The 24,782-nt window shown below is 39.1% G+C and overlaps 1 protein-coding gene across 1 annotated transcript in view; it reads right to left on the reverse strand.

Annotated features, from left to right (window-relative positions):
- The window catches only part of ANTXR1 (ANTXR cell adhesion molecule 1), a 250,291-nt gene that overhangs the window by 211,940 nt on the left and 13,569 nt on the right, over positions 1-24,782 (reverse strand). The window contains exons 2-3 of the mRNA XM_081594569.1: positions 12,148-12,219; positions 7,589-7,660 (exon numbers count right to left, since the gene is read on the reverse strand). Of these exons, the coding sequence (XP_081450695.1) occupies positions 7,589-7,660; positions 12,148-12,219 (144 nt within the window). The remainder of the gene's footprint in view (positions 1-7,588; positions 7,661-12,147; positions 12,220-24,782) is intronic.

Genomic DNA, 24,782 nt, shown 5'->3' on the forward strand with positions numbered 1-24,782 from the left:
AAAAAAAACCCACCAGATTAAATGGATTTTAAATGAATGTGAGACCTGAAACCATTAAACTCCTAGAAGAAAACATAGGTAGTACACTCTTTGCCATCAGTCTTAGCAATATCTTTCTGAGCATATATCCTCAGGCAAAGGAAATAAAATAAAAAATCAGCAAACCAGACTACATCAAACTAAAAAGCTTCATATCTGATAAGAGATTAATATCCAAATACAAAGAACTCATACAACTCAACAACAACAAAACAACTCAATTTAAAAATGAGCGGAGGGCCTGAATTGACATTTTTCCAAAGGCATACAGATAGTCAACAGGCACACAAAGAGAGGTTCAACATCACTAATTATCAGGGAATTGCAAATTAAAACCATTATGAAATATCACCTCATGCCTGTTACAATGGCTATTAACAAAATGGCAAGAAATAAAGAGTGCTGGAAAGGATGTGGAGAAAAGGGAACTCTCAAACACTGTTGGTGGGAACGTAAATTGGTGCAGCTACTAATGGAAAACAGTAAGGATTTTCCTCAAAAACTTAAGAATAGAACTATGAGCTATTTGACTTCTGGGTATTTATCCAAAGAATATGAAAACACTAATAAGAAAAGACCTATGTGCCCCTATATTCATCATAGTATTAGCATTATTTACAATAGCCAATAGATAGAAACAACCTAAGTGACTGTCAATGGATGAACATGACATGAATAAAGAACATGAATGTATAAGAATATGTGTGTATATGTGTGTGTCTGTATGTATGGAGAGAAATACACAATGGAATACTACTCAGTCATGAAAAGATAAAGGCATAAAAAGTCCTGCCATTTGCAACAGCATGGATGGACCTAGGGGATATTATGTTAAATGAAATAAATCAGACGGTGAAAGACAAATAAATACTGTACGATTTCACTCATATGTGGAATATTAAAATCAAGCAAGCAAACAAAAATAAGTGAATACACCAAACTAACCAAAAACAAACATATAGATACAAAGAACAGAGTAGTTGTCAGAGGGGAAGGGATTGTAAGTGAATGTGGAATGGCTAAAGAGGATCAACTATGGTGATGACTGGAAACTAAATTTTTAGTGGTGTCCATGTTGTAGTGTACACTGAAGTAGAAATATATGTTGTACAAATAAAACTTACATAATATTATAAACCAAAGTTATCTCAATTTTTAAAAAAATCAGAAAATGATAAGTATCAATAAGGATGTGAAGAAATTGGACTCTCTATGCATTGTTGGTAAGAATGTGAAATGGGGAAGCCACTGTGGAAAACACAAAACACTGACTTTTCCTCAAAAAATTAAACACAGAATTACTATACAATCCAACAGTTCTACTTCTAGTGTATGCCCCCAACGAACTGAATGCAGGGACTTGAACAGATATTTATATGCTAATATTCATAGCAGCATTATTCACAACAGCCAAAAGATGGAAACAACTCAAATGTCCATTGACAAATAAATGGATAAACAAAATGTATTATATACATACAAAGGAATATTATTCTGGCCTTAAAAATGAATGAAATTCTGATGCATGCTACAATATGGATGGACCTTGAAGACACGTTAAGTGAAATAAGCCAAACACAAAAGAACAAAAATTAAATGATTCCACTTATATGAAGTACCTAGAACAGGCAAATCCAGGGAGATAGGTGGTAGAACAGAGGTTACCAGGGACTGGGGAGAGTCTCAGTTTAGGATGATGAAAAAGTTCTGGACTTGGATAGTGGTGATGGTTGCACAACTTACTGCCACCACATTGTATGCTTAAAAATGGTTAAAATATTAAGCTTTCGGATGTACATTTTATCACAATAAAAAAATATGATGGATATGAATACAATGGAAAAGAAATGATGTGACTGACAATGGGTTAATATGCAAAATATACAAATAGCTCATACAACTTGATATCAAAAAACAAACAACCCAAGATGCCCAAGAGGCATAACAGCTATAAATATTAGAAAAGAGGACAAATGTTATCATTAATTGCAAATAATGTAACCATCTTGCTGGAAAAATACTCCAAAAGTAACCAGAAAAATACTAGAATTAATAAAATGGTTCTTTAAAGTGCTGAGATAAGAAATAAATCTACAAAGCAATGATTTCCCCCAGGCCAGTATTTCTTAACTGTTTGGGAGGCATCTGCCTATTTTGTTGCAAATTATAATCTCCTTGACTTGCAAATTTTTAAAAATAATTTTATGGAGTTCAATAAAAGCCCATGGATCCCAAGCTATAGATTAATTGCTTTATAGTGAACAATAGTTTAGAAAATACAACAGAAAAGAAATTCATTCATGATGGAAGCAAAAATTTTAAATGTCTAAGAATAAACCTAGTGAATACTGCATGAGACTGATCTGAAGAAAATATCAAAACCTTACGGTGGGACATAAAAGAGAAGTGATATATCCTTAAGTAAGAAAATCGATATAGTAATAAGTAATGCCATTTTGTTCAGATTATTCTGTACTTTTCATACAATTCAAGTGAAAACTCAGGTATATTTTGGAATATTTAATAATTTAAATAACTACTTGAAGTGCACATGGTAGGGAAAAATTAACCCAGTCACTTAAAGAGATTGGGAGGAGGAGATTTTCACCCAAGATTAGAGGTAAGGAAGGACTTATCTTTCAGATGTTAAAACTAATTACAATAATGCTGTACTAGCATAAGAACAGACAAATGCAGTACATCAGAATAGAAAACCAGCAAAGGACCCAAGTCTATGAGAAAGTTTAAACTTTTAAATCAGTAGTAAAGGTTTACCCAACATCTAAATGATGTTAGAAAAACCACCTAAACACCTGGAGAAAAATGATGGACCTCATACCTTACTTATATCAGGTTAATTCTACAAGTAATAATGTAAAAAATTTATTAAAAAGTACTGTAACTAAAGGTAGTCATATAAAGGAAAATAATAGCCCAATCATAATTATGAATACTGATGTTAAATTCCTGAATAAAATACAGAAAACAGAATTCAGCTCTACTTTAAAATAATAAAATATCACAACCAAGTGTAACCAGAAATGCATCTGACCCAATAGTAAAATATCTTTTCAACGCATTTCACTGTATTAGTTAGGTCAAAGAAAAAATATGATCTCAATAGGTACCAAAAATGGATTTAACTAAATTGAGTATCTATTTCTGATTTCTTTTATAGGAGGAGTGGGACTTCCTTGACATGGTCTCATTTCCAAATGACAAAACATTTGAAGCATTTTTCAATTAAGATCAGGAAAAAGACCATCCAGGGAGTTTTTAGGGACTCACGTGCAATTGTTAACACTAAAGTAATTTATTTTAATAACAAATTAACATCAGTTCCTTTATTATGTTAATGAAGAAACTTAAAAGACTTGCTACACATTGTCAATTATTTTGCAAACTGATGACACCAAGAAATCTTAAAAGAGCAACATGATAGAATGCAAAGCACATGAGTTGGACTGAATCCAGAACCCAGAACCAGAATGCCAGTTCTGCCATTTTTATTCTTTGACCTGAGCAAGTTGTCTAAACTCTCTGAATCTCAGTGTCCTTATCTGTACTACTGAAGCAGCAGCAGGTAAGATGGAGTAAATTTGCTGTCTCTTCTGTTGATTGTAAAAATGGACAAATGAAGAAAGCAAACCCAGTAAAACTCTGAAAAGCAAAAAACTCAGGTGAATTAGAGAGTTAAAACCTAGAGAAATAACCCATACAGGAATGAATTCCAATTTTTTTTCCTTCATTTCCTTCCTAGCTTTAATCTAAGGGTGGTCTCAGTCACATGGCAGTAGCCTGGGATGTCACCTGAAAGCTAAGAAAGTCCCCATATTTCTGGCCTCTGCGAAAAGAGGTCCCTGTGGTCCAAAGAATGTGGAGGAAATCCCATTTCTGTTCTCTTTTATTACTCCTGGCTTTGTCCCAGGGGTGGCCTCAGGATAGAACTGCACGCAGCAATGTGGTGACCAAAACTCCAAGAGGAACCCCATTTTTCTTGCTGGAAGACTTGGAAAGGGGGGCCGTCACTGAGAAAATTAGTATGTGGGGAATCCTGGAGAGGAGAGAGCTGGAAAAGGGGATCCTTCTGTGTGTGAAACTGTGTAAGTCCCGGGCTCATCTCTGAACTGCACATGTGCAGGAGAGACCCAAAGTAACTTAGCAAAAACTGAAAACTGAACCAAAATAAAAACCACCACCCACAGAAGAGACAGAACTTGTGATCTGAACCTCGTCACAGCGATTGCCAACTAAAGCAAACAAACAAATCAGCATTCTCTATAGGATTTGAGTATGACTCAGTCTTAACAATCTAATATTAAAAACTTTTAGAATATAATCTAAAATTGTTTGACATACAAATCACCTGGAAAATGTGACCAAGTTTCAAGAGAGAAGACAAGAAGCCAATCCTGAGCTACTGGAATTATCAGTCATAATATAATAGTTATTGTATAATAGGAGTTAAAATAACTATTTTTACAGTTATAGTATTATAGTTATATAACTATAACAACAATATAATCCATGAGGTAAAGGTAAATACACCTAAAATAAAAGGAAAGACAGAAATTCTCAGCTGAGGAAATTTTTTTAAAAGAACCAAATAGATATTTTAGGATTGAAAGAATACAGTATCTGTAATAAGAAATTCAGTAGATGAGCTAAGGAGCAGCATGGAGATAACAGAGGAAAGAGTCAATATGAAGATAGAATGACAGAAACAATCTAGTATAAAGAACAGATAGAAAAAATTGCAAAAAACAACTGAACAGAACTTCAGGGACATGTGGAATAACACCCACAAGGTTTAACATGTATGTCACTGAGATCCCAGAAGCAGAGGGGAAAACGACCAGTGTAGAAAAAACTATTTGAAAAATAATGTCTACAGAGACACCCAATTTGATCAAAGTCATAAATTTCTAAATTCAAGGAGTTCAGCAAAGCCAAAATAGGATAAACTCAAAAAACAAGCCAAAAAAAAAAAAAAAACCCCAAAAAACCCAGCCATGGCAGACATATCATAATCAAACTGCTGAGAACTATAGGTAAAGAGAAAAAAAAAATCCTTAGTCAGTGAAAATGACACTTTACATAATTATTTTTCATTGTATTACTCCAACCTTCCCCTGGCTTCCCTGTGTGGATCTGATGCCAAGAATCGGTTTCAAATATACCTTTGATATTATTTCTTTTAATATGCCCCAAATCTTCTGCTCTTGTTGAAATGAGAATCTCTGCTAATTCATGTCTTGTTTTTCAGCAAGTTTTTAAAAATTCTATAAGTTTCCACATTATTATACAGGTCTAATAATGCATCTTTCCCTGTCTTGCAGGGATATTATGAAGATCAAATGAGACAATTGATCTTCATAATAAATGTAAATATTTATTATATTTCAAAAAATATAAACTAAGACACTGGAAGTTATATATTTCAGAAACTATCAGTTTGGGAGCTCTAAAGCCTAATTCGTTACACCAATCTCATGAGGAAGTATTTTAAATACTTTCTGGCTTGCCCACACCTCTCCACAGGCTAACAAGGTTGGGGATGTGTCAGTGAACCATTGCCACTGATCCGTAGTTTAGGCCAAGAGGTCACCACATAAAACTCATTCTGTCTTTGCTTGACTTACAATGTTGTGTTAATTTCTGCTAGACAGCAAAGTGATTCACTCATATACATTCTTTCCATATTCTTTCCCATTATGGGTTTATCACAGGATATTGAACATGGTTCCCTGTGCTATACAGTAGAACCTTGTTGTTTATCCATTTTCTATATAATAGTTTGCATCTGCTAATCCCAAATCATTCAGCCTTTAGTGAGGTATTTCTGGCTGTTATTTGATGTATCTTCATCCTTTAAATATTAAATGCCGCTTCCAGAAAAGTAGAGATTCTAATCCCAGTCTTCTCCTTGGCACAAGATACTAAGAGTAGTGAAGTTAAGGCACAAAAAACTAGATTCAAAGTAGGATTCGGAAGACTAATTTGAACTAGCATAACCAAAATGGGTCTGAAACCCTCAGCGTTCTAATAGTGTTTATAAATCTGTGACCTCCCTCGACCTCTCCAACTTCCCAGAGGCTATGAGCAGTAGCACACAAAATATCCGCAAGGGATGTGTGAACTTGGTCTCTTGCCAAACTCTCAGGCATGGAGTGAGTGGAATCAGCATAACGCAGCATTAGGCAGCCTTGGATTGCAGGAGGATGTGAGGAATGGCTAAGACAGGAGTTTTCTCTAAAGAAAAGACATCTTTGAAAATGAAGACTGAGATACTATCATATATAAATACCGAGAGAGATTGGGAGGCTTGCATGTAGTCCACAGGATAAGAGACAGTGTCTCAGAGTTTCTTATAATCTTTGGCCAATACTGAAGGGAAGTCACACAGGCTTCTCGGGCGTCACGAGTCTCTGTTTACCAGCAGGTGGAGCAGAAAGGCTGTGCAGCCCGCATCTACAGTGGGTTCTGCTCTTTTCTTAGGAACAAGATAAGGCTCAGTTTCCCCTTCTGTCACAAGGAATAAAAAACCTCTATTTTGAAAATGGGGTTTCAGTGCGCCTCATATGGCATGAGTGCGTATAATAGACACTGCTGAAGGTGTAACAGGATTTGGAAACTTCCATGTGGTATGGAGGACTCTTTTTGTTACAGCTGGGAAGCAAAGACATGGAGAAAAACAAGGACTAGATCAGATGTGCTGTGTGAGTGCAAATTCCAGGAAACCTTACTCCATCCTGTTAGTCCTATTCTCGTTTCTAGAAGAATGGTATAGAATAAAGTCCTTTACCCTCCCTGTACTTGCTATTCCTCCCTTTCTCCATCCTGTTCACGTAAGTCAGTCAATAATCCCAAGAGCGCCCCACCCTGGGGCCTCTCTCATGCGGACCATGCCACTTTTTAAAACCTGGAAAAACAATCATTAACTCAGGAAAAGTGTCATCTTCTATATGCCACCCTAGGTAGGAATAAATGACATGTCTCTGTTACTGCTAGTTTTCACCTACAAGTGGTAAAACCCCAAACAATGTTTGTGTTACGCTAGGTCTAAATAATCCTTTTATGTCAACAACATTTTTCCACACCTGATTCAAACTGTCTTTTATCTTGTGGTACCGTAAGCCCTCCCTTTCTATTTCCTGCCTTTATAATTATGGATGATAATATTTCAAGTTCTTACTGCTCTCACAGTGCTCAATCCACAAAATAAATCTAACTTAAATAAAAGAAAATATGGTCCCCTAAGAATCTGGTTTGCTAACATTTTGCTCCACGTCAGCAGACTAAGTCACCAAGGTAAGATTTACCTTACTGTGATTCAGTCATTTATAAGGTTTCACCAACAGCAGGAAATTCTATCAAAGTCATTGCAGAGTAAATTAGCAGATGGGTCAATGTGCAAAGTTCAAGGCATAAGTGAAAAGAGAACTATTTGATTAAAATAACAGGTCAAGGCTTGGCAGGAGGGCACAAATATCAAAACTACTCAAGAAAAGATGGGTTTTGTAATGGCAGGGATGGGGAGCATCCTTACCTGTCTTCTGTGAGTTTCATTAAGGTTGTTCCTTGAGTAGAGAAGACAATAAAGGACATTCTTAGCTGTGGGCTGGAAGAAAAAGCAATTCTATTAGGGCAGAAAGAGACACAGTGGAATGCCATTCCCTTCTAAGCTTTCCCCTCCTTCTTCCCTTCTTCTTATGGCTGCCAGAGCTGCCAACCTACAACCCAAAGGGCACTTCCACAGCTGGTGTTGCAAGTATTTGGCCACCAGCAAACTTGAAGCTGTGGATCGAAGAGAAGACTCTTTTTGTCTTCCTGGAAGCTGCTTCTGATTTGACACCATCACTCAGTGAATGTGGATTACAAGTAAGAAAGCTAAAGCTCATCACTTTTCTCCACTATGTCTGAAGTGTGTCCCTAGAAGACTGGTTTGCATGCTGTCAGTACAATTCAGGATCTCAACAGAAAGCATTCTTGAGTGTCTCCTCTATAGTTTGGCATATCCTATAATGAATGGAGTGTCTTAGGCAGTGGCAGCTTTATGCCGTTAGTCATCAATATTGTACAGTTTATTTTACTTGGAAAGTAGGATCACAATCAATTTGTTATCTCTATTTGGCTTTCTAAGGAGGTTACCTTGTAGGGAGAGCATGTACTGATGGGCCACAAGAATAACTATTCTACTTGGTAGTTAGAACTTCTCATGATTAATGAATACATTAGCATGGTTTTTACATGGCAGTGATTGGGAACTTTATCAATGTAAAATCCACACTCTGAAAGATAGAATAACCCTCAGGTGAGAACAAATATAACTTTTTGTCTGCAAGATGGACTGTCACACTACCATGGATCCGCCACTGGAATGCCACCCTTTGGGGCTCTCTCTAGGTAGCCAGCTGGTTTACCTTCATAATATCAACCTATTTCTTCATGATGCAATAATTTCTCATATCTGACCTGGCCACAGATCTTATAGCTCCCACTTCCTAAAATGTTTCCCCAAACCTGTTCCCCTTTTCCTGACAATAGTGATTGTTTCCTAGTTGGTGACCCAGCTGATCATCATTCTTTGCTCTGATTCATTCCTCACACTGCTTCCAGAATTATTTTCCTAAAATATAAATCAGATCTTGTCACTCATCTTGTCAGCTCTATCAAACCTCCAATGGCTTCTATTGCCTCCAAGATAAAGTTTACATCCATTACCTTATGTCTAATGCATCTTTGGAAACCCTTAGCATGGTCTGTAATACATAGTAGGAGCCCAAGCAACACCCGGTAAGTTGAAATTGGCCTCTTGAGAAAGACCTGGGTTCTCTGTCCATGCTATCAGGCTGCCTGTTACTACTTCACCAGTGCTGAGGACATTACATCACAAATGATAATAATAACAATCATAATTTTCATAATAATATAATAATCACCAGTCCAATCAAGTGCTTACTATGTGTCAGGCACTATTGTAAGTGATTCCCATATAATGTCTCATTAAACTTGTAACAACTTTATGAGATCATTACTATTACCAATCCTATTTTCCACAAAAGGAAATTGAGACTCTGAAAGATAAAATAATTTTCCCGAGGCCACACAGTGAGAGAGTGGTGAACCTAGGGCTTAAAACCAAGCATTCTGATTCTAGAACTTGGGTTATTCACCATGTTATACTGCCTACCTTATAGAGAATTAAGCTCTGGAAAGAGGAATTTGAAATGCGGGAGATGTAGGTCTCCAAACAGTTATTGGTATATGAGTCTGGGATGAAGACACAATTTGGGAATTCTCAGCATACTGATGTGAGTAAAATTGTTCAGAGTGTCAGCAGGGAGATGGGAAGGGAGCCAAACCTAGAACCAACACTAACGTTTAAAGGCCTGGCTCCAGTCAGTGGATGAAAGGTGAGCCAGAAGTCGGCGAAAGATAGGATTTCAAGCAGAGATAAATCTGAATACAGTGAAGTGCCTCTAACCAGCAGAGCAAGCACTGCATGGCTCTCAATGGATTTGTCCTATTGAGCATCTCTTTGGGACTGTGGTGAGAGTAAGCAGGTGTAAGGGTGGGGATGAAGGCAGATGGGAATGGGTTAAGGAATGAATGAGAAGTAAGGATGGAGCCATACAGTCTTTAAGGATATTTTAGTGAGAAACTGGGAAAGAATTAAAGTAGCATCTATAGGAAGACAGGACCAGGAAATTCTTTTTTTTTTTTTTTAATGAGATTTTATCTATTGGCAATGGAAATGGAGCCAGAGGAAAGGTAGAGAAAAATACAAGAAAGAAACAAAGACCTGGGGGAATATTGGAGACAATGGGATAAAATGGACTAATGTGAAACGACTGGCATTAAATAAAAAGGATACTAGGATCTCAGAGACAATGGGAAGGCATGCATATATCTTTTAAGAGGAGGATTAGAATAAGAGGTAATCCTTTGCCTGCTATTCTCTGGGCTTTTGGTGAAACAGCAGGTGAAATTCTTTGCTGAAAGTGATGGGTGTGAGGTGTAGTATGAGGGTTTAAAGAATATGGTGAAAAGTTATGGTACTGTATGTCGGGCACTGTTGGAGGCCCTGTGACTGCAGCAGTTAACAAAAGACAGTCCCTCCTTTTGGAGTCTGCACAGCAGTCGTGTCTTGGTGCCACATTTTGATGGGGGTCCATAGCCAAAGAGGACCAGAGGAGACAACGAAAAGAAAGTGGAAACTCCCTGGTGGTCCAGTGGTAAGAGTCCATGCCTCCACTGTAGGGGGCACCAGTTCGATCCCTGCTTGGGGAACTAAGATCTCACATGCCTCATGGCACAACCAAAAAAAAAGAAAAACCAGGAAAGTGCCTTGTGGTCTGGATTAAGCCATATCAACTACTCTGGTCCTTAGTTTCTTTGTCTATAAAACAAACAGAACTGGATTAAATGGTCTCTTAGTTTCCTCAATCCCTACCTCTAATTTCTTTGAATCTAAAATAATGAAGTGTCTGGAGGTGCTGAAGGAACTGGGGAAGAGAAGTGTGCAGGGCCCACTCTAAGTCAGGTGCTGGGTTTGTTGCTTTGAGCACATTTTCTCTTATAATTTTCACATGTAAACTGAGGTTCAACCAAGGTGAGTCAGTTGCTTTGGTTGCCCAATGGAGCTTGGATGCAACTCCACATCTGCCTAACTTCAAATCTTTTTTCAGGAGACTCCTCTGCTTTAGAGGGAACAGAAAACCATCAGAGCAAATATAAACATAGCAGATACTCCCAAGTGTCTGGAGGTAGATTTGTTTTATATCACTCCTGGATGAGAGTGTAGGAAGGGACATTATGGGTCAATGGACTCTTACAGAAACTGGAACTGTCCAACTATTGGGTTGTATTTGCCTCAAAAGGCAGCAGTTTCTCACCAGAGCTTTTCAAGCTGGCAGTTAATGGGTAGCTCTTAGGATAGCTTGGAAAGTTACTCCTTTCAATTCTAAGCTTCTATGAGTCTCTTAAATATTTTGTTTCTCTCCTTTCCTCTATTTTTCACCTCCATCTCCTCCCAGTTTCTGTTTTCTCCATTCATCTGGGCTCGTATGCTACTTGCTCTAGTTTCCAATTTTTGGCATCACAGAGAGGACACCCATTAACCTTCTCCCTCCGGTCAGGAAGATGGGTACATGTGGAGACCAGCAAGTGAATTTGCAGGGAACACATTTATCAGTACCCTGGTCTCAGAGGACAACTTGTCTCCTGAGTTAAAAAAAAAAAAATCTTACTCACAGAAGATATATACGGTTACTCACATTGGCTGGAAGACTCAACAGAGGCCACCAAGCAGAAGTGGAGTTGCTTTCAAATTTACAACACCCAGAACAATTTTTACCAAAGACCTGGACAACTGGTTTAAATTCAAGCATATAGGTGAACACTATCACAGTTGTGTTGTCATTTGGCAGCTGCACCCAAAGAGGGTAAAATGACCTCCTTTCTTTTACTAGTGGGAGTCTACATTTACTGGACTGCTAAGGCCCCTGCAATGTTTACAGTGACGATGTTCAAAATTCATTGTCCTCCCTTGCAAAGTGGTATTGAGAATGCTCAGAGCATTCTACCCCATAGGGCACATAGCCAGGCTGAACAAGCATGGTGGTTTGCCCAGGATTGAGGAGAGCTCCCAGGGTATGAAACTTTCAGTGCTAAAACCAAGGAGGTTCTGGGCAAACTGGGATGAGTTGGTCACATTACACCCCATAAGGTGTAAGGTGACCTTACACCATACACATGGGTCCAGCCAGAATGAGCCAATTTCTCCAGCATAATGCACTGTGAAAGAAAATGTTAATGATCCTTCTAGAAGGATATTATTCAACAAGAGAGGAAGAAAGTTAAAATGTTGATCTTATAACCAAACTGGGTTCCTCTTGAAAACACATAGTCAAGTTATTCTATTTAAAAACAAAACAAAAACAAACAAAATATTCTAACGTGGCAAAGATGAAAACAAAGGCAAGTCTCTCTTCCAAGGTCTGAGAGTCTACCTTTGTCAAAAAGCACCCCCAAACTAGTTAGTAATTAGTAGAATAGCAAACATAGTCTGGGTTTACTTATGGCAGAGAACCACATATTTCTCACCTGATGAATTTATGAGCCAACTGTTCCACAAAGTAATAGATTTCATTCCAGTGGTGCAGCACACTTCCTGACCTAGGGAAATAAAGCAGATGTGACTTAATCAGGTGTTCATTTGTCTTTACCTTGTGTCATATATTCTATTGTTTTACAGTTGACCTATCCTTTAACAGGGCTCACCATCTGAAACTTCCATAACTTTGGAAATTACCTGAAAGGATGCTTAGACTTATTTTTAGAATTCTGACAAACTTTGGCAAAGAACTCTCTTCACTCCACCTCCGACTCCTTACCACCCATATTCCATACAATCATATGTCAAAAAATTCCTGGGCCCAGCCAGATTCACAGGTTAGTTTCACAGCTTTAAGGAATAGTTATTTTTGTGCAATTTATTGCTCTGATTGGTGTTGGAGAAGACTCTTGAGAGTCCCTTGGACTACAAGGAGATCCAACGAGTCCATCCTAAAGGAGATCAGTCCTGGGTGTTCATTGGAAGGACTGATGTTGAAGCTGAAACTCCAATACTATGGCCACCTCATGTGAAGAGTTGACTCATTGGAAAAGACCCTGATTATGGGAAGGATTGGGGGCAGGAGGAGAAGGGGACAGCAGAGGATGAGATGGCTGGATGGCATCACCAACTCTATGGACATGAGTTTGGGTAAACTCCGGGAGTTGGTGATGGACAGGGAGGCCTGGTGTGCTACAATTCATGGGGTCGCAAAGAGTTGGACACAACTGAGAGACTGAACTGAACTGAACTGATTGCTCTGATTAGAGAAGAAATAGTATTCCAATTCATTCAAATGAAATTGGCACAAACTATATGCCCAAATAGACAAAGAAAAACAAATTCCCCTCCTCAAAAGAGTCAAAATTCATTGGTAAATACAGATTCAAAGTCTCTAAAAAAATATTAGCAAAACAAATCCAGCTGGAGTTCAAAAGAATGCTAATTAGTTAATTGGTGGATTTATTTCAGTAAGATATTGGTAGTTCAACATTTAAGGATAGTTAATGTAACTAGTCATACTAATACTTAAAAGAAGAAAAATGATACAGCCCCTCATCATTAAAAAGGGATCCTTTTACTGAAAAAAAGAGGGAAACTTTCTCTAAGACATATGGAATCATAGCACTTTAGATTTGGAAATGGGCTTATTTCCCACAGTTGACTTCGGTTTCACTGATACCACTTACTACTGCTTCAATTCAGCTTATAGGTATTTTTTATAGGGCTCATATTCAATCTGTTGCACTGACTTCATAGTAACTTTTTCTATTTTAAAATACTCTTCTGTAGATTCTTTTCCTTTTATTAAGAATCTGTTTCAGCTGAGCTCTGCATTTCTGCCTGTCATAATTGTTGAGGTTAGTTTGCTCTTTTGACTCTGACATTTTGTACTGAAAACATTTTCCACTGGTTTCAGATAGCTTTTATTTTTACGCGCTCATCTACCTTAATTTTAACTTCTAGAAAGTTATTGTCATTTTTGTTTCAGACTATTTTATAGATCTTTAAGATGTATCTGTGCAAAGTCAATTTTATGCCTTTTTTTCTGTGATTCAATATGTCTAGGAATTCTCATTCTGGTTAAGTGTATTCCACCTCTATGAGTAAAATCTATTTTTTTCTGCCCCACATCCAGTAATGACATGTCTGTCTGACCTGAACAGAAGTGATACAATACGTTATGGACAAACAATGCAAGATTACATATCATAAGGATATGGAAGTTCTCCAAGTTAACCTATAACTTCAATTCTAGGAAAAATTCTGAAAAAAATGTTTTGTGAAACTCAAAAACTGACTTCAAAAGTGAAATGAAGATTAAAGTTATAAAAGTAATCAAGGCAATAATGAAAACGAACAAAGTTGGAAAGCCTGCCCTATCAAATATAGCAACCCCATATGCATGATATGTAAGAGTAGAGCCAATGGAGTAAAATGGAGAACCACATCCACACCTCAATGTATGTGAGGTCTTGCTATAATACATAGTGAAAGAGGTGATTCAAACTGGGGAGGGAGAATAAACCCTCCCATGTCATTGCTGTGACAATGGATTTCTAATTGGAAACAACCAATCAGATCACTATCTCATACCAAATGTAACCCTAGAAGTATTAAAACCTAATAGGAAAAACAAAACTTTCAATCCATTGGGTGAATTATAGAAGATTTTTATGTCATCAGGTTAGTGAAGAGTTCCCTCAACCAAATACAAAAAGTAGGAATTGTTCTTTACAAAAAGAATTATTATGACTAAGTGTCTAAAATTCTAGATGACAAAAGATACCATCAGCAAAGACAAGGAAGAGAGTGAGAGAAGATGTTTGCCACAAAAATAAACGGCAAAAGATTAGTGTCCAGTATATGTAAATAATTGGTACAAGTAAATGTTAACAAGGCAAACAATAGAAAAACAGACAAAGGATCAGAACAGGCAATCCCCTGAAGGATGGTAAATCAGCATTTGAAAAAATATTCAACTCCTCCTCTAATAAATCCAGAAATGCTTGGTTTGGGGAAAAGCAAGTGGTTTTGGGGGGCAGTAGCATAAAGCCTACAGGGTCGAGGAGTGGGGAGTTGGGGAGATGCAGAAGGATTGGAGAGGGTGAGGCTTGACTTGTCAAAAATAAACCTTTTCCAGTAAACCTTTCTATTACAGTTTCTCAGCCTTTATACATTCCATCTGCTTGAGACACGCAATGTCCACACTGGCAAACTACTACTCATCTGTAAGACCCAATTTGATCTCTGCCTGTTGCCTTCGACCAACACAGATGGGGCTCATTTCTCCTGCCCCGGGATCTCAGGGCCCTGTGTCCATCTCTCAGTCATCATCCTCTAATACTGGGTTGCCATCACTTTTTTCTTCAAGCTCCCATTGTGGGAATGTTAAGGATATTTGCCTCTCCAGCATCTACCTATTAGTTGGATGGAAGGAAGGAAGAAGAGCATGGAGAGACGTCTCTATTGCTCATGGATGCCTCCTGATCTTTTGCCAGCTGGTCCTGGCTTCTGGCCTTGTCTGGATGAGTGTCTCAGGCCTGAGACTCAGATGGCTCCAGCCAATTCCTGTGACCCTATGTGATCCCGAAGAGCCTTCCCAGATGGGCCAATGATTCTAGAGTACAGGTCCTCAATGAACGGGCCTATCTAATCAATGGTATATCTCTGAGTTTAATGCAACTGGGAGTCTCCCAATAGCTCACCAGAAGAGCATATCCCAGCCCTAAACTTTTAAAGCTTTGGAAAGTTTTTCATTAGAATCCCAGCCATCCTCTTGGACATGTTTCAGACTGGTTCTGACTCCCTTTCTTCAGCCAAAGGGTAGATGCTCAGGCCCTGGGGGTCTTAGTGAGGGTCTGGCAGATCTGGCTCAGTGCTGTGTATATGCTTCAGAAGAGCCACCATGTGACTATTAGCCACAGTCTACTTAGAATTCTACAACTCCTTTCCACTGGAATCAAGAGATCTCCTTGAACACTGGTCATCTGTGCCCACTTCTGAAATGCAATATTGTGTTTTGCAATGCTATGTTATGATCCGGACAAGTATCATCTGAAATTTTGGTTACTGAGGAGTAGGGTAAGATACCTAATGATTAGAGAGGAATCCCCACAGTTCCTCCATCCCATGTCTGATTTTCTCATCAGTAGAGAAATCCTATAGTGAGGGAATTAAACTGGGAAGGGAGGTAAAGAGTTGAAGTAGGGACTTGAACTAGAGGTGGGGGTCTATTCTTGGCTGTCTTCTAAAGAAGCAGGGGTCTCAAGTAAATCCTTTTTGTATTAGCATTTTTTTTGTTCTCAAGGATTGAGCACAAATCATTTGCATTCCTTTACTTATTACAAATGGTGCTAGTGGTAAAGAACCTGCCTGCCAATACAGGAGACATAAGAGACGCGGGTTGGATCCCTGGGTTGGGAAGATTCTCTGGAGGAAGGCATGGCAACCCACTTCAGTATTCCTGCCTGGAGAATCCCATGGACAGAGAAGCCTGGTGGGCTACAGTCCACGGGGTCACAAAGAGTCAGACATAACTGAAGTGACAGCACATATATACACACTTATTACAAAGGATCACCAATTGTTAATTAATTCACATTTTCTTTTGTCTTAAAATATTTCATTTGCACTGTTCTTCTATCTGATTGACATGTAAAATTTAGAAAATGTTGGTATTCATCTTTGATTTCTAGATGCTAGATATAAGGAAAGATTCAAGAAATATTCTAGAGTGTTGAGAAAATTCTAAATCCATCTGGAACACTTTCCTGCCAATGGGCAGGTGCTGTATTTTCTCAAGAAGAAAATAAAATGAGAGTCTTAAGATAAAACAAGAGGTAAGGGGATATTGACAGGCTTGCTTCTCCCATCCCAATTCTACTAATAATTGTCCTGTTACTGTGGAAGTTTGTTGTTTCATATGTACTCATGATCATTCTTCACACAATTATATAAGCCTTGACCAAAATATATCCCCTCTGGGACACGCTTGAGATGTGCATAGCCCATTGCCTCCAGCACTGAGGGTAAACATAACATTCAAAGATTCTGGGAACAACACTGACTTTGTCTTCTCTTTTGTTACATGGGACCCCAAGGGGTCTCAGCTACTAAAGCGGCATAGGAATATAGGATTGTGTAAGTCTGCACCTTGGAATCCTTCTAGTCCTCAGGACTGACCCTTCTTAACCCACATATGCATGCTCTGTGCTCCCCAAGATCAAATAACCACTTAGAGAAGGAAATAGTCCCATGGCAGCTCCTTATGGTTTTAGCATGGAGGTAAGCTTGTTGGACATACAGCTCATTTCTCTTTAACCCAAATCCCCAGGAGGAAGGGGCTTGTCTGCCTGGTGCCATGGTCCCTTCCCCTGCCTCACCACCACCCACTGGCTACAACTGGACTCCTAACTCTGAACTCTTAACTACTTCATCCATGGAGGATCTGGAAACTACCCCCCTGAACCAGACTCCTGCCCTTCTCTCATGCAGACAGATACACTGGGTTTTTTATTGTTTGGACTTCCTGTTAAAATATGCGTGTCTCTCCTGTACTTTGCCTTGTAAACTGATTTTCTGGTTGGGAATCTAAATTAGTAGATACTCCCAGAATAATCAGCCCAAGATGCTGTGTCCATGTTCCAACATGGCTCCTTTTCAAGCTTGAGGACCCAAGTGGACTTCTGGTCACAGCCAGGAGAAGTAAGGTGTTGGTTGGGGCAGCTTCTCTCCACCCTACAATGTGTTAAATATCTCATTTATCATGCCAGACTGTTCAAGAATTACTGAGCTTAACATCCCAGCTATGGGAGCCCTGATGTTCTCTTCAATAATGGCTCATCCAGCCATTGTTACCAAAGGCCCAGGGTAGAAACAAAAACTCCTGCCTCAGTCAGTTCAGTCGCTCAGTTGTGTCCAACTCTTTGTGACCCCATGGACTGCAGCACGCCAGGCCTCCCTGTTCATCACCAACTCCCAGAGTTTACCCAGACCCAAGTCCATTGAGTCGGTGATGCCATCCAACCATCTCATCCCATGATATCCCCTTCTCCTCCTGCCTTCAATCTTTCCCAGCATCAGGGTCTTTTCAAATGAGTCAGTTCTTTGCATCAGGTGGCCAAAGTATTGTAGTTTCAGCTTCAGCCTCAGTACTTCCAATGAATATTCAGGACTGATTTCTTTTAGGATGGACTAGTTAGATCTCCCTGCAGTCCGAGGGACTCTAAAGAGTCTTCTCCAACACCATAGTTCAAAAGCATCAATTCTTCAGTGCTCAGCTTTCTTTACAGTCCAACTCTCACATCCATACATGACTACTGGAAAAACCTTAGCTTTGACTAGACTGACCTTTGTTGGTAAAGTAATGTCTCTGCTTTTTAATATGCTGTCTAGATAGGTCATAACTTTTCTTCCAAGGAGCAAGTGTTTTTTAATTTCATGGCTGTACTCACCATCTGCAGTGATTTTGGAGCCCCCCCCCAAATAAATAATAAAGTTTGTCACTGTTTCCATTTCTTCCCCATCTATTTCCCATGAAGTGATGGGACCAAATGCCATGATCTTAGTTTTCTGAATGTTGAATTTTAAGCCAACTTTTTCACTCTCCTTTCACTTTCATCAAGAGGCTCTTTAAGGTTCCACTGAACTCTGTTGTGGATTGTTTTGTTTTTAGAATTGTTTTTAACACACAATTGCTGACAGACTATAGTCAAAGAGTTGAAATATCCATGTTTTAGATCCAAGTCAGTGGATGTGAAATGTCCCAGATATTTGACTCAATTAAATTCTAACTTGTGCAATTCTAGCCCCTGAAGATTTCCATAGGCCAACTGGGTATTGAGATGCTGTAGAGAATTCAGGTCCCTTCTTAGGATCTCATGCTCTGGCTCCACAAATATATATCTCAACAAAATTTGGAACTCAGGTAGCCTCCCAGGGAATTCTGCTTGAACACAGTCCTACAGAGTTCTGTGCTTGAAGATTCACTTACTATTATCTGAATCCACTCAAAATCAGTCACCTCCTCTTTACACCACTTTCTGCTTGGCTTTCAGAAGGGTTCCCCAGACCACAAGGAGGCAAAGCCACTGGTCCCTTGAGAAGGTAACTGCTGGGAGCAGCTCCGGGGCTCCTTACTTATTTTTGTTTTTCTAGGCCCTCTCCAAGGTTTGGAGCCTGATAAGAAGTCAATACATCTTGTGTATTCACTGTGTGTTCCCAGAGAGGGGTTTGCATGTAACTTGACCTGGCCCTCAGATTACTGCTCAATTACCTTCAAGGATCTCATATGCAAAGAGTAACAGCAAAAGAAGAACCCTGGGTGTCATTCTGATTTGTTTCTGAAACACATTCTTTTGTGTTTATGTGAGTTTCCAAACCTCCCTGTGGTTGAGCTCCTTTAAAAACACAAGCTCTTTCCATTAGCCACTGTACAACCAGTCAGAAAGAATCAAGTGGACCAAATTGAGTTTAAATTGTCTTCTCCTTGGCATACAGGTCAGAGTAAAATGAAAGGGAAATAAAGAAAGCTCACAGTTGGAAACATCACCCAGGAGTCTTTTAGTCCTGGAAGAGCAGAGTCCCAGTAAGGATGGAAATTATAAAACTGTCAGGTCCTGCTTTTCTTCAGCCCCACCCAGTTGAAGTCATTCATGTCCTCAGTGACCCACCAGGTCCCCAGTTAATCCTGCGTGCAAGGCTAGGGCAGCCTCAGGCGCCACTGAGCAGAACAGGCAATTAATTCTGGCCCCACATTCATTTGTATCCCCCCTCCCACCCCCTACCTGACTCCACTTCTTCCTTGGCCCTTCTCTCCTTCCTCCTAGCCTCCCTGCACCCTAACTGGCTGGAGCCCAGATCTTCAGCTCTTGTCCTCTTCTGATTGGCTGGAGTCATGAACCAGCCTCCCTCTAGCTCTAAAAGCTGACAGCAACTCTTACCCTCCTCCACTGTCTTCAGTGCAGACCCAAATCAAGCCACTGAGCACTGTACCCACCCTGCTCCTATCTGTGTCTGGAGACCCCAGCCCCACTGTACTGACTTGTAAGGAATTTCCTGGTTAGTCCACCTCACTGAAGGCTATGACAGCAATGACTTCTACGCTGTGGAAGGAAACCTATTAGTGATTTGGGAAATAAGTTTGGTGGGATATTGCCAACAGTTAATAAAAATGAAATAGAATAGAAATATCAGAATATATTGCATACGGTGACAGAAAGTCATGCTATGTGAAACTTTCGGTCAACTATGTGTAGGTATATAATGCACATATACTGTGTCAAGATGTAAACTAAACTGTGTTTTTCTTGTGAATGCTCAGAAAGATATTAGACCAAAATATGTAATCCTTTCACCTCCACTAATTCACCTTTTCCAATACACACACACACTCACACAGAGCAAGAAAAGCCTAAAGATATTTCTGATATCAAGTATTGGTACATTTGGTGCAAATTCAACACAGAATTGTTGTTAAGAGAACAGAAAACTAGTTAGTTGTCTGAAACCAAGATGTGATAAACAAGTCTGAAAGGCCACCAGTCAAAGCCAGCAATGTGATCTGTGGATGAACACCAGGTGGCCGTGACAAGACAAGGTATAGGTACTATGCATGCCAGAAGAGTCAGAGGCACCCTTCACGTGCAAGCCACAAGGACACAATGAGCCCCCTTCAAGCACACAGCCACAGGACTGAGAGAACTGGGAGTGGCTCTAAGTTGTGCCTGACTCTTTGCGACCCTAGAATCGTGGTCTTTCCCAGTGAGTCGGCTCTTTACATCAATTGACCAAAGTATTGGAGCTTCAGCTTCAGCATCAGTCCTTCCAGTGAATATTCAGGGTTGATTTCCTTTAGGATTGACTGATTTGGAAGATAGATAAAAGTAAACTACATTTTAGGGGGGCAGTATATGTGAATATAGTATGAGCAATTTTTTCTATGTGGCATAAAAAAAACTTACACTTTTCACTTTCTCTTTTGAGAATCCATTCTTTAACTTTTATATTTTGCTGTATAACCTCACTGATAACATTACTGTGACATTAACTTTTCTGAGGCCATTACTTCTATTTCTTTTATATTATGTCTTTTTCATATCCTTTATTTACAAAAAGTTTTCCATTTTGGTGTCAATACTTTCAAGTGATATTTTTTCAATAAAGGTATGTGGGTGGTATATATTTTGGATTTTTCTAAGTCTGAGGAATTTTTATATGCCTTTGTGTTACTTACCTCTGGTCTCATAATTTTAATCTCTGTATTCTTTCTGAGTTCTGGAAAAAGTTTCTTAAACTGTCTTCTGATGAGCTGAATTTATTTTTGTAATATTCTTTGTGGTGGTCATTTTTTCCAATGAATTTGAATACTCAGAAACAGCATATTTTCTCTCCAAAAGTTTCTTATTTTCAGCTGTTCCTTTCTCATAACAGACTGCTCTTATTAGTTGATGTAATATCATCTCAAAATTTAATGAAAATACTAACGAGACATATTTGCTTAAATGGTTTGGATGGTCATTAGAAGTTCTTTTATATAATCACTATTAAGTTTTTTTAAAACCCTGATTCACCTTTTGAGTAATTTCTTAAAGAAAATTATCCCCACTCCCCCTTTTAGAAGAATCTGTATGTATTTGAAAATGTCTTTCTGTTTTCATGTAAGTGACATCTTGACAGAACATTTTAGATCATAACTTCATCCATTAAATTTTTCTAACATTTAATATTGCAGAACCTTTGTAGGTAACCTGTATCTTTTCTCATTCATAAAATTCTTCTTTTGTTTTTGAAATTAAACATTACCAGGAAACGTTTAAGTATAAATCTCTTTTAATTAATTTTGATTATTACTTGATGAGCTGAAATCTACATTTTCAGGTTTTTGTTTTTTAATCAGGGAAGTTCTATCAAACTGTTGAGTGCTTCTTCTGGATTATTCTTTAGCAATGCAAATTATCTGGTATACTGGTTATCTATTTTTGTCATTCATTATTTATCATCTTCTCTCTCATCACCTTTGTGTAACTCATTTCCTATTCAACTTATGAGAACTTCTCAAACATGCCTTCATCCTTCATTTTCTGCATTGTCAGTTCTGTTCTTTACTGCTTCTCAGGTGGCTTTATGACTTAACATTTTTCAATATTATTTTATATTTCCTTAACTGTTTTAGGTCCATTTTCTTCCCTTTTCATATTTTATCACCTGTCTAGCAAAGTTCTTATTTTATTTAATGTCTCTGAAATCATAAAGCATATGGTGCTAAAACTGATTTCTTTTGCTGTTGAAAATTCTTTCCATAGACATGTTCTTCCACCTCAGGAATTTTGTTACATCATTTATTTTCAGTTGCTAAAATCTTGTAGGCGCTATTTTCATCGTTCAATGTGGGAAGGTGTAACTGGGTCTCATATTTGCCATATATATGGCAATGTCTTGAACTTGCAAACTTCTCTAAAAACTAAATCTGGGGAACAAATATCATATGATGTTGGTTATATATGGATTCTAAAAAAAAAAAGATACAAAAGAACTTATTTACAAAATAGAAGTAGAGTCATGGATGTAAAAAACAAACTTATGGTTACCAGGGATAAGGGAGGGGAGGGATAAATTTGGAGACTGGGATTGACATACACACTCTTATATATAAAATAGATAATTAATAAGAACTTGCTGTATAGCACAGGGAACTCTACTCAGTACTCTGTAATGGCCTACATGGGAAAATAATCTAAAAAGAAAAAAGAGTGGCTATATGTATATGTATAAATGGTTCACTTTGCTGTACACCTGAAACTAGCACAACATGGCAAATCAACTATACTCTAATGGAAAAAAAAAATTTTTTTTTAGAAAAGAACTTAGTTTGGGGAAAGGGAGTTGGCCTTAATAGCTAAATTAAGCTTATGTTATTGTTCCATCAATTAGGGGAGAGTAGGGAATGGAATAATTCTTCAGCATTTTTTCACAAAGGAATCTCATCCTTGCAAGGTTTGTGTGTTTGTTTTGGACAAGGCCATGTCAGTTCCAGCTTGCCATATGTTGGGCTTTTGGACCTGATGTCTACTCCAAGTTCACACTGCGCTGTACCTGACCTCATTCCTGATCCCTACTGCATCCACATAATCAAAGACAGAACTGCCTTTTCCCTGGAGGCCCAGGATATGTGGGGAGGACTCAGCAATGCTGGAGGGAGTCACTGTCAGGAAGATGCCTGGTGTTCGTGCGCGCTCTCTTTTGTGGCTTTGTTTCCCCTCGACTGTCCAGCACAGCTGCCTCTGGGTGATACTGATGCACCAGGGTAGCAGGGCTCTATGGAGATGGCCTCCGTTCCTCTGCCGTCCCACTCTTTCCTTCAGACTCACTTCCAGATTTGGGATTGTTCTTGAGGTTCCTCCAGAATCCTCCTCTACGTGTTTTTCTAACTTGGCAACAGGGTTGAAAGCAGACCCGGCCGGACCTCCTGCAAACTCAGCTCATCTGCTTTGTTTCTAGTGGAATTTCTTACAAGGGTGTTGCAGGTCAGTGTGGCTGTCCTCAGTGTGTGGACCTGACACAGGCTTCCCCAGATGCCTCCTGAAGACTTTCTCTTTCGGGGGATGATGGTCGGGGAGGCAGTGAGAAGCTAACTGTCTGTGTTCAGCTTCTTTTTCAGAGGTTATCAACAAACTTTCTTTCCTTTCACATCTCAAACTAAGCCCCTGAGTTCATTCAACCTTAATTTCTGCATTTATGATGTCCTGAAGCAACACTTCCAAAAGTCACCAGTGCCTTTAGCATAGGACCTTTCTCGGTTCTTTCTTGCTGAATATATTTGTAGTATGTATAAACAAAAAAGAGTATGTATTGATGCTGCAAAATGATTTTTGAATGCCTAGTAGGTCCTTTAGAATGTAAAAGATTAGTAATTACAAAACAACCTGCACTAAGTATTTACTAGGCAGCAGGCATAGTGCTGAGCACTTTACATTCATTGCCATTTAATAATGTGGTGGTTTAGTCTCTCAGTCATGTCTGACACTTTGACACCCAATGGACCGTAGCCCACCAGGCTCCTCTGTTCATGGGATTTCCCAGACAAGAATACTGGAGTGGGTTGCTATTTCCTTCTCCAGGTGTTCTTCCTGACCCCGAGATCAAACCCATGTCTCCTACATTGCAGGTGGATTTGTTACCAACTGAGCCACCAGAGAAGCCATTTAATAATAGCTAGCACTTAATGGGAGAAGGCAATGACAACCCACTCCAGTACTCTTGCCTGGAAAATCCCATGGATGGAGAAGCCTGGTGGGCTGCAGTCCAAGGGGTCGCTACGAGTCGGACACAACTGAGCAACTTCACTTTCACGCATTGGAGAAGGAAATGGCAACCCACTCCAGGGTTCTTGCCTGGAGAATCCCAGGGATGGCGGAGCCTGGTGGGCTGCCGTTTACGGGGTTGCACAGCGTCGGACATGACTGAAGAGACTTAGCAGCACTTAATGAGCACTTCCTGTGTGTGGGTAGCACTCTGCTCTGAGCACAACCTTATGTGATAATACTATTAGGTCCCTTTTCACAGATGAGGAAACCTAGTTCACAAAGAGAGTAAGTAACTCACTCAAGGACACACTAGTAAGTGGTAGGGTTGGGATAAGGACCCTAGAGTCCATGCTCTTAGTCCAAACTTTACTCTCCTATGGTCTTTCTGGTGTTTAAACCTGTACCCCTAACACCTGTGCAACACTGCCTCCCCATGGAAGGAGCAAGCCTACCATTACAATGCGTAGTGCTAGGTTGCTAAGTTAGTGAGAAGTACTGCAGAAGTTCCACAAATTGTTATGGGAATTTGGGGATGGGGATGCCAGGGAAAGCTCAAAATTGGTGTACTTGAGTGGAATCAGAAGTGCCAAACTGGTTGCCCATTTTAATGGAATAAGGTGTATCAGAGGATTCATCTGTTTGGCCTTCAATCCTCTTCTGTTCCTTTGATAGTGTCTTTTATGACAGACAATAATTAGAATGACCATATAATTTAAAACCCAAACTGAAACACTTTCAAGAGTAAACTAGGAAGCCACTAATAATTATACTGGGACAAGCACAGGCCAGGAATATACTGGCCATCTATTTACTTATGG

The sequence above is a fragment of the Giraffa tippelskirchi genome, chromosome 4 (genome assembly GCF_054371585.1).
Source record: "Giraffa tippelskirchi isolate mGirTip1 chromosome 4, T2T-mGirTip1v1.2.pri, whole genome shotgun sequence".
NCBI lineage: Eukaryota > Metazoa > Chordata > Mammalia > Artiodactyla > Giraffidae > Giraffa > Giraffa tippelskirchi.